Source organism: Thunnus maccoyii, chromosome 9 (genome assembly GCF_910596095.1).
Source record: "Thunnus maccoyii chromosome 9, fThuMac1.1, whole genome shotgun sequence".
NCBI lineage: Eukaryota > Metazoa > Chordata > Actinopteri > Scombriformes > Scombridae > Thunnus > Thunnus maccoyii.
This window is the reverse complement of record NC_056541.1, coordinates 32,518,332-32,529,638: the sequence shown is the minus strand read 5'-3', so window position 1 is coordinate 32,529,638 and position 11,307 is coordinate 32,518,332. Positions and strand designations below refer to the sequence as shown.

The 11,307-nt window shown below is 40.9% G+C and overlaps 1 protein-coding gene across 1 annotated transcript; it reads right to left on the bottom strand.

The window, feature by feature from the left end:
* Nucleotides 1-6,869: 6,869 nt before the first annotated feature.
* Nucleotides 6,870-11,072, bottom strand: si:dkey-90l8.3 (LIM domain transcription factor LMO4-B). The gene is made up of 5 exons (XM_042421575.1): nt 10,708-11,072; nt 9,730-9,968; nt 9,529-9,625; nt 8,975-9,133; nt 6,870-7,701 (listed from the first exon to the last, which is right to left on the bottom strand). Exons 2-5 carry the CDS (start codon nt 9,942-9,944, stop codon nt 7,693-7,695), a joined length of 480 nt encoding a protein of 159 aa, XP_042277509.1. The 5' UTR covers nt 9,945-9,968; nt 10,708-11,072; the 3' UTR covers nt 6,870-7,692.
* Between the last annotated feature and the right edge of the window lie 235 nt (nt 11,073-11,307).

The following is an 11,307-nucleotide window of genomic DNA, read 5'->3' as shown; positions in this document are numbered from 1 at the left end:
CTTTGTCAAGGCTCAGTATCAGTCCAGTATTTGGCAGTATTATCAGTCTACTTCCTGTCTCTGACCTCTTGAAGAATGGATTCCTGCATTAAACTTGGACTAAAGGCTGATTGGATTTCTTTATTACATCAATTCAGCTCATCGAGATAGAAATGTGTTTTCTTTAAGAGAGATATGAGAATAAATAACTTTCATTACAGCAACAAATATAGTTCCAACCATGCAGTACAGTACAGTAGAAATATATTCTCTAGATTCACATAATTCCACTTGTTTTCCAGCACATTACCCTGAAAAATAACTTTATTTATGAAGCACTTTATGGAGACAAAGTTATAAAGTGCCATACAAGGAAAACAATAAACCAAAATGAAAAAGTGATAAAACTGCAATGATAAAATGAACAGATTATAAATCACCATGAGCAGCAATAAAATGAACACATAATAACATGACAATCAGAAAGATGATGGTAATCAATCAAACACAAAAACAAAGTAAAAGCCAGATTTTAAAAGTTTCTGGAGTGATTTGCAGGAAGTGGCAGCTTCTCACACAGAGCTGGTGCCCTGCTGAGGAGGCCCACACCATTAACCCAGTTGTTTCAAGGTTTTGTTTCTAATTAAGTGACATGGTATGCTTTAATAATTATTTATAATGATTTAATATTTATTTGCTTCATTCAGGGAAAATTTCTCAAAGCAGGTGAAACCACAACGGAAACAATGACCATTTTTCACAAGATAAACTTTCTTTTCAAGATGCAAGATGTGAAGTTTACATTAATCAATCAAACCCAAGACACTGCTCAGTATCACTGCTGTAGAATCACAGGAGAGGACAAAGCAAACTACTATCATCTCTACTATCATCATGCTTTGCTGTCTGGATATTGAGCTGATGCTGTGTTTTTTATCAGCAGAACACTTCGGGGAGAAGGCATGTAAACCGGTGCTTCAATCACTTTGCAAACAGCCCGATGCTGTTGCTCTGCAGCTGTCTGTGAGTCTCTGCGGTGAGAAGCCTTCCCTCGAGTAACTTCCACAGCCTGCTAAGGGTGGTATTGATACAACACCCTTGTGTGCTCACTTTACACCGGGCACAAGTGGGAACATCGTCATCACAATCACACAGAGCTGAGGTGCAACCTTTTAAATATGCCTTGATCGTGGACTCATGATGACAGACACCAATAAAGATATATATTTTGATATTATTGATAGCTGATAATTGGTGCCAATATTCCATAGGTTTAAAGTGGTAATCATGGAGAATGGTGCTATCTGGTCATTACTGTTATTTCCTTGGAAAGATGAGTCACAGACCTCAGCCCTCATTGTTTAACACTGCCTGGAGGGCTCCAAAAGAAGTTTTTGTTCAATTTCAGTGTCTGAAAAGGTTATGCCATACCAGTATGATTGCATGTTTTAGCTCTATATATTACATTTTTGCTAACTTTTTTTAAATGCAAGCTATACAGTTTTACTGTTGTTGTTTGTCATACTAAACATAAATGACTAGAAATCAATGGAGAAAGAAATACAAGAAATACATTCAGATTTCCAAAACACAGCAGCAGTGTTTGCAAAATGGTGAACTGTGATGTGAAGTAAATGTGATTTGTAGCAAATTAGCTAAAATACCCAAAACCGCTGGTATGGTCCTTTAAACTTCCAGTGAAAGGACATTTAGAGTGTCTTGCTCCTGTCATGTGACATAATTCTAAGTGCATTAGAATATGTTGATGGGGTATAATAAAGAGTTACTTGATCAAATAGTTTAGGGATTTGATATCATCGCTTAAGGGATAAGGAAGGCGGTTTTTTACACTTTTCCTATTGTCAACAAATCTCATGTGCAGAGCCAAACCAACAATGAACTCGTCCTACTTACGAGTATTGTGTGTGTATCCAAAGCCTGATATTTCATATTCCTCTGTGCCGTAGACTTCCTTTGTTGTCCAAAAACTATTAAAAACACACCAATAAGCCACACCGCTGCACTGAGTGACATGTTCCTTCGTTCCTGAAGACGGTGGTTGCCGTAGCTTGTTTAGAAACGGTAAAAGCTAAAACTTTTAAAAGTTTGTGTGACTTAGCGAGAACAGCGAGGCTGCCAGGATCTACTTTACAGCACAATTAGACATCAACCACTCTCTTGAAAATGTAAACAAAGTTTTTGCCAACTGACATCCAAACTCTGACTCTCTGACTCATGATATGATGGTTATGATATGATGTCAGCTAGTTGTTCCAAATTCCATTTCATTGGATAAATGTATATATTTATATACACACCCAGGGATATATAAAGACACAAACATGCTTTGTTGTTGTGGCCAACTGGTCATGCAGGGATGTTTCTTAACCCTTAATAACCCTTGACTAATGAAACTTGTGGTGCTGGTTTACAGTGTGTGGTTCTATTTATTGAGACAGATTACTTGCTTGAGGCAGTCACATTTAATTTCTTCAGCTTATGAACATTCAAAATTGTCTTTGTAGAATAGGGCTCAGGTGTTTAGAAGAGCAAACATCAAAGCGACCTAGTTATGGACTGAATCATTGACAGGATGGTTTATTTATGTCAGGATATTGTTACTACTGTACTGCGATGACTACTGCTGCTACTAATTGAAGGGGAGAGCCTTTCCATAGACAACCAGTATAGCACTAATCGATTCTACGATAATCAAACACCATCATAGATGAATGAAAAAAACAGCCTTATGATCATCATAACCATGCATCATTCTAACCACAGTTGGGACAGTAGAGGTGGAAGAGGCGATACATTTGTTGACTCCATCACATTTATCTGTCTGTGTGTGTCTCTCTATCTCTAAACACACCATTCCTCAACCGTGTCCAATGGTGACAGCCGTGGGTAATGACAGTCGTATGCTCACTCGTTCCTCATTTACTCTGAGCTGGCAGTGTAACTGTTCGCTCAGAACTCTTAAGTGCTTGTTAATTTAATATGCAAATAAGTTTCTTGTCAATCTGAATGCATTTTAATGAAAAAGCTCCTGCCTCCACGGGGCAGGGTGGGAGGGTGGGGGGGGGGGCTCTGCAGGTTCACTGTGGCTGTGTGTGTGCAGAGGAAAGAAAGAAAAAGGCCTGGTTGAAGGTTGAACAGGAAAGCACAGGAGAGGTGTGGCTGAAGGATAACACTGATACATGTATCAGGGACAGAGAACATGTAATGTACTGAACACGCATGATGGCTGGTTGCAGCCTTAACATGTGTAACACATGGAGATGATGCCGCTGTCACCTCCGCTTCGCCCTCCTGTGATCTGTGTCAGCCAGTGTTCCCAGCAGATAGAGCTTCAAAACACAATCAGGGGTTATGAAAGGGAGCAAACACAAGCATCAGCCTGCACAAACATGATAGAGTGAAACACACACACACACACACACACAATCCGCTACCCACATCCCTCTGTTAATGACAGACCTTAGCTCAACCTTTGCCTACATGGGTGGCACAGTGTGCTGAGAGTAAGGTGAGCGTGTTATTGGGAAGGTGGGGGGTGGATTGCAGGCAGTGTTAAGTCAAGCAGGAACCCTCAATGTTGCTAATTTATTTACAGATTTAATTAGATGGATAGAGCCCTCACAGATATAAGAAAGAGAGGAGAGATGTTGCCAGCGTTACAGCACTTTAATTATGGTAGCAGGCTCCTGATCCCTGCGCTCTGCTGTCTGGGGAGCCAGTTAATTAAAATCCTCATTATTTTACTTTTAATTAGTTCCCCCCTCTTTTGTTTCCTTTCACCATATGGCCGTGTTCCGTGGTCAAATTAACGTAATTGAGCTAATTAAGCCGATCACTTTAATTATTCAAAGCGTTCCGATTGGCCAGGAGAACTTTTCTCCCTCTCCCCTCCCTGACATTCCTGTATGAAGCTCAGAGTTGTAAAGTCTCTCTTTGTCATTATGCTCCTCTACTCCCATGCTGAAGGCAGTGAGTTATGTTCCAGCAGTGTCTCATGTTTCACTCCTGTACAATGCGGGGTATGCAGCGAAGCACTGGAGACCTCAGCGAGTTCAAAGAGGACTCAGAAATCGTCAACATTTAACACACTCTATGGTTATGACAAATTATGTGCGTGTTGGTAGTTGTAGTAGCTGCTTCTCAACAGTCATCTGGTGCTCAGGGATTGGAAGCTACCAGAAATAGCTTTGGCAGCCCAGGCAGCTTTCACAAGGATTGTGAAGCACAGCTAAATGCCATAGACATCTTTCAACACACAACCATTGCATTAACATGCTCGGTTTTTGAAAATGGTGACAACCAGATGGCGGTTTTACAGCAAACATACTTACATTGAGCTCCATGCCTGAGGGTGGGCAAGACCTGTCTATCAACATTCATAACTCCACACATACTGTACCTCTCTGGCATCCTTCATTCTCAGCTCGTCAGGCTGTTTTTTTCCAGTAATGTATAATCATTTACATCTTTAACCTATTTAAACACTTGGAACCTTGTGCTAAAACTGTTGGATCTATCTTACAGGGCATTTTATATTCTTTATTGTTGATGGATGTAAAAATGCAAAGTATGCAGGTCAAAAAAACATTGACGTTGCTGTTCTATCCACCCAGTATAAGCCTTTTCTGGGAAAATCCTCAGACAGGAAGCAATGTATTTCACATTTCTAGTTTGTTTGGAATATATCGAGCATGAGTAATGACAGGCATCAGACAGAAAGTCAAACTTCATCAACAAGATACAGAATCAAGATGAATTCCAGTCCTTATAGATGATGGTGCGAGCCACCAATCTCTCCACAAAGCCTAAATGAACTCATGAGAACTACACACATTACTCTATGATTAAAGAGCAAGATCCGTTGTGTCAAATGGCACTTAGAGGATCAGTTCACCCAAATTCCAAAGAAACATCTTTTCTCACTTAACCGTAACAATAATAATAATTTGGGTGAACCTACTCCATACAATCTACCACAGAATTAAAAGGCATCACATACCCTTTGCAACTCGCCCTCATCAAAGTAATACTCGTGAGAAATGTTGCTGCTCCTAACCATTCAAATACTTCCTTATGTGCTCTAATTTATTCATTCACCAAAACATGCTGGAAAAAATAAGAACATGTAGGATTTGGAGAGGCTAGAAGCAGTTACATGCCTCATAATTCTGTGGTAGTTTGTGGTGGCAGTGAGCAGTTTTAAGTTTGAAATGTGAGCTGCACATGGTTTAGTGAGTCCCACATTATGAAGACGGGAGAATAACTACTAGAGTAGAGTTTAGTATGAGTATTGATGAATTATTAGCGTAGCATTTGTACAAGCTAAGATTTAGCTTAGCTAACAAGTACTCTTGTGGAAGTGCAGCTCAAAAACATCAAAGGGTCTAAGTTAAAGTAAAAATAAAATGAGAGTCTAACAGTTGTGAACCAAAGAAAGAACTGAACCTGCAGTTAACATCTGGCAGGACAAAGCAGACCAGACTGTCACAGAGATGTGTCCACTAATGCCAGCACATTGTCTAATTCCAAACGCTCAGTCTGGCCTCCACACACAGAGAAGTCTGGTTGTTAGAAAGAGCTGCTGGCTGACGGACCAGCAGATCAGCATCAGAAGGAAACTGGGCTAAAGGATGGCAGCCATCTTGGATCTATATCACAGGAGTGTCTGGGCAAGAAGGAGGCTTCGCCAATCCTCTTCCTCTTCATCATGAGCATGTAAAAATATCCTGGCATCATCTTGTGTCTTCACACAGTGTGAGGTGGAGGAGCTCAGGCAATTACACTCATCTGCATGTGTTAATATGATTAATTAGCAGGAATAAACACTTTCCTATGACACAGGCTACATGGTGAGCCACACACCTGCAGAAGCTCTGATAAAAGACAACGCCTCATGGCAAAGAGCCTTTTCATGAGACCTGCTAATTGGCATCTGAAAACGTTCTGGCTAATTAGGAAAAGGCAGATGAGGCTTGATTAGTTTGAATGCAAAGTGTAACTTGTGGTGCGGTGGGACTCAGGAATGTGCCGAGGTTTTATTTCTTCACCATCACGATACAAAGATAATTGTAATTGTGATCATTTGCATACGTTAATGAATTTGCGTGACGCTTCTTGATCAGACGTGGAATAAATAATTGATGCAGTATCAGCAACTACCATGACAAGTGGGACGTTTTGAAATAGCTAAGCGCATTAAGGTGCAAGTTTGATGGCTGCCATGCTCCCAGGCAAGGTGTGAAAGTAGAGCAGATGCTATCTTCTGCTTCCTGCACGCTGCGTACTCCACCGCTATCACACTGAAACCTCCGATGGAATGCTGAGACTTAAAGTTTTTACATAGCATTAAAAAGGCACACCGAGTTAAAGAGAATTAGATGCAGCTCGGGAAAATTATTTTCAGAAGCCATGCAGAGAGTGGCAGAGAACAAAGAGCTGTGATGGGAAACAAACTAGGCTGTGTGGGAGCTTTAATTGGAACATGGTAAACAGTAAATACATCAGATTGTTTCAAATGCCCTGGATGTAGAGGGGGCCACTCCCCTTTAATTAGCCTGCTTTCAGATTAGGCTTTATTAGAGGCAGGCTGCAGGCAGGCAGCCACTGAGCCAGTCAGCCACGGGATGTGCCTCAAGTTCAGCCTCCCAGGAGCTCCAGCAGAACAGATACAGGGCTCATGTTTAATTGCTTCTGTAAATGGTCAGAGCTCAAGCCCCCTAATTCCATTCCTCAGGGTAATCAGGCATGTTTTCACCATACAGGGCTAAAGAGAGTGAGAGAGACAGCCACATCCACCATGCTAGGTACCATGCAACACAATGCCACTCTAATGCCGCTAAGGGGCTTCAAAATGACCTCAGTTCGCTTCGTGACATGTTACAGGAAAATCATTTTAATAGGATTTTTGTTTTTAAGTCCACACATTGAACAGGCATCTGATAAAGAAATAAAACTCTACAGAAGAAAAACAACAAGACCTTCACTGGATAATTTCAGTTCTTCTTTGTGCAGAAATAACAGCCATCAGCAACATTAGATTTTTGTTTTCCTTGAGTGCTTAAAAAAAGTTTCCGGTGCGGGTTTGAATCTCACTTCTGACAAGCAGTGTTTCAACTCGTTTTAACTCGGTTTTCCTATGACTGAACATTTTCAGATGCCCTGGATTCTTGCCTGAAACCCATCAATTTTATATTCAAACCCCAGTGTGTAAAATCTCAGATTAACATATACAAGAGAGAGATCAAGAGTTCTTTAAAAACACTGACACTCAGGGGAAATAATGCCACATGTCATAAGCAAAGCTTTGACAGTCATTTTACTGCAGTCCATCAAACGTTCATTTAAGCATTCTTTTGTTCCGTCTTCCGGTGGACGGTGTAGGCTTTCATCCTCATTATTGTCCTCCAGCTTTCTCTCAGTCCTGAAGGAGCCTTTGTCCACACACATTCTGTAAGTCTTTGCATGATGCACGGACCACTTTAACATCGAACACTACATAAATGCAACTCTGTATGTGGTGTATAGAGTCTGTGATATGGTGACAGGACAGGGTATCTCTGTGAGAAACGGCGTCCTCTCCGAGGAAGAGAGGCAGGGCGGTGATGAGAATCCACAACAACGGCGACAGTAGCAGGAGAGAAGAAGTGAAGATTCGGGAGGAAGGGCGAGGGCAACACGCAGCGTTCCTGCCCCTCAGCATACCTGCAGAGAAGACACAAGACAGGGTTCATGTTTTTATAAATCCGGTCATGTGAATGCGAAGCCCCACAGCTTATTCACAAGTTCATTTTAACCTATGATATAAACAAATGAAATCTATCGTATTACACCCATATATGGGCTGATTCATCTAAAATCAAAATACAATATGACACAAATGAATAACGCAGTGGTTGTAAAGAGCATCGTCACATCAGCAGCCTATGAATGTACATTTTAAAGATTTGTTACATTTACATTTTTTTTTATTTTTCATTTTTATACACACTGCATGTGATTTATTTTTCAGTGGTGGGAGAAGTATTCAGTTTTAATAAAAGTAGCAATACCACACTATAGAAACGCTGTGTTACAAGCAAAAATCCTGCATTCATAATGTTATTATTATCTGCAAAATGCACTTAAAGAATCAAATGTTTGCAGTAGAATAGTTGTGTCAGTGTTCTGTTGTTACATATTCTAATGATTCATTACTATTACTGGTGCATGAACATCTAAGCAGCATTTTAATGTTGGAGCTAATGGTAAACTTAAATCGAGCAGTTTGATCTAAAACTATGTATCATATTCTGTGATGATATAAGTGTATGGAAAAAATGATTCGTATAATAATAATAATAATTTGTGACTTGGCTTTCAGATAAATGTGGTGGAGTGAAAAGTATAATATTAAAGTGCAGTACTTGTAACATAGCATTTATAAGCTGTATATAACCAGTTAATAAATAGTTTATAACACACTATAATGTAGATGTAAGCGACAGATAATGAATGACAATATAGTAAAACACAGTTGTAATAATATAAAATGTCTTGATTGGAGAAGTTCATACATGTACATTAATAAACACTTCAAAATGTCCTTAAATCTGTTTACAACTACCGTACATTATAGTGTGTTATAAACCTTTTATGAAATGTTTATATTCTGCTTATAAATGCTAAATATGGCGACCTACTGCCATTTTTTATATGGCTTTAATTTTCTGTCTTGAGTGTTTCAACTGACATTTTGCAGACTTTGTCAACTGACACATTACATTGTATTATGAAAATAGTAGCTCTGATTATTCTATATTCATGTTTTTACCCTCTTATTAATAGTATGTCCTGCTATGGCAGCTGCTGGGAGTCAACATTTTATTAGTCCCATTAAAGGACAATGCTGTTGATGTAAGGAGAATTTACACTCTGCTTTAAATACAGTTAGTTATACAGTATAGTGTCAGTGTCAGGAACCCCTTTATTTATTTACCTTCTGGTCTGTCAACACGTTGTTGCTCTGAAGTGGGGGCAGGTGGCTGTTGAGCAAGGCAGCGCCGGGTCTGTCGTGCTCACAGAAGATTGTACCGTTGATGTAATGGAAGCGATCGCCGGGCATCAGTCTGTTTCTACAGGTGGCACAGCTGAAACACTGCAGGGAGCAGCGACACAATGGCTCAGACACGGAAGTGGAACAAATCACTAAAGCACATTAATATACAATGGACATTGTATCAGCTTCAATGAACCTCTGTAAAAATTGATAACAGAATTTGAGCAAGTGCAAGAAACTGATCCCTGATCTAAAGGTTGAATAATAATTTAAATATGAAACATTACAGTTGAATCTGTACCATTAAAGCTCTTAAAAGACGTCTCAAGCAAAGTTTGAAAGTGTGTTTGAGGATGGAAAAAAAATTCCTTTCTCTCCTGATACTGTGGGGACACATCTTCCCGTCTCACTGTCTCTCTCCACCAAATCCCAGATGTTTCTGTCAAACAAGCAGTGGGAGATAGAGCGCGCTGATGTGAGAGCTGGGGATTTACCTTGAGATGATAAACATTTCCCTGTGCCCTCATCACCATTTCGTTGGCTGGGATCGACTGGCCGCAGGCGCTGCACGCCCCGCTGTGCCCGAACAGTCTGCAAACACAAGAACACAGATTGCTCAGTCTGTACAGCTTCCAAAAATCTAAAAGCAGCCGCTTCCTCTTCTGCTCCTCCTTCCTCTCCGCGCAGGACCTCACCTGATGTAGTCGCTCCGACACAAAATCATGCCCCCTTTGCTGTAGCAGGTGGTGCCAATGTCCCCCAGCTGGGCTTGGCAGCAAGAGCACTTGAGGCAGCGAGTGTGCCAGTAGCGCTCCATGGAGAAGAGCAGGAAGCGGTCGGCGATCTTCCCCCCACATCCTGCACACGACCTGGGGGCCGGCGGTACGCCTGACGCTTGGCTGTTCACCATACTGATGTGGGCCCTCAGCGGCTCCTGGGCACACAAGAGAGAGGTACGGAAGATGAGACAGGTGTAACAGCTAAACCCGTTTATTTGACTTTTACTTATCTCCTTATTAGGACAACATGTTAATTCCTTTTAGGTCATTTGCAAAAAAAGGGGTCATTAAAGAGGATCTGTTTCCACTTGTGGATGATCACCTCACAGTAATTACATGAGGTTTTAACACTACATACACCACATCAGCCATTTCCACTCACTCTGACACAAATCTACACAAGACTTCACATAACAAGCTCACTATGACCTCAACACTAAAATACACACCAGTACAAGCAAAATATGATTCTCTTATTTCACTGATACTACTCTGTATATCCATGTATGCAGCACGTGAAATGTAAAATATATTAGAATGTTCTTTATCCTTCAGCTTCAATAAATCAAAAGTAATGCTATTACTGGTATGACCAGCAGACTGGGAGGAATGGGCAGGCAGGCATTAACAGTATGTCAGCGGTGGACTTTGACGTGAAGAAGGGAAAGTCACCAAATGGGACTTTTGGAAGAGTGCCCGTTTGAAGACTAAACGTATTAATGGAAGCATTATAAAAGTATTTCCTTTAACGTTTATTGTATTTAACTTTACATAATATGGAAAATATGTTTTATCTTGACAGAAACGTTGTTTACAACCATAAGATGCGAGCTTACAGGAAAGCAAAGCTTTATTCAGGACGGGAAAAGAGGAAAAGAAGAAGAGACATGTTACCTTGTCGAGCCGAAGCTTTTCCTCCTGCGTTCAAGTTTGAGACGGTGAGAAAAAAAAAAAATCACAATAAGCTCGACACAGCGCACTTAGACTAGACACGTTGTGGTCTCCATAGCTTTCCAGAAAAAGGCAAAGCAACACAACATGAAGCCCGGGACGGCACGGTGACGGTAATAGTTGAGCAAACTCTCCCCGACATCCAGCTCCGCTGATGAATGGTTACATGTAGCCGTGAGGAGGAGACATGACGCAGCTCCTCTTCCTCTCCTCTCTGTTACAGCTGTCTGTCTATCAACATGCCTGCCTTCATCTGTATCAGCGACACTATTCATCAAATTGCGCAAGGAGCTATTTAAATTACCTAGAGGGGACGCAGCCGACATGACGCGCGCAGCAGCCAATAGGAGAGCAGTGGGCGTGGCCGCAGTCACAATGATTTATGAGTTTATAGTGGCTTATTAATATGCATATTCTCCCCGCAGGCCTTCACACAGTATGTGCGGGATTTACATGGAAACAGCTATAACAATAGTTATAGTTTACCTCTATGTAGGCCTCTTTGAACACATTACATTTACATAAAGGATGCATCAGGAATAA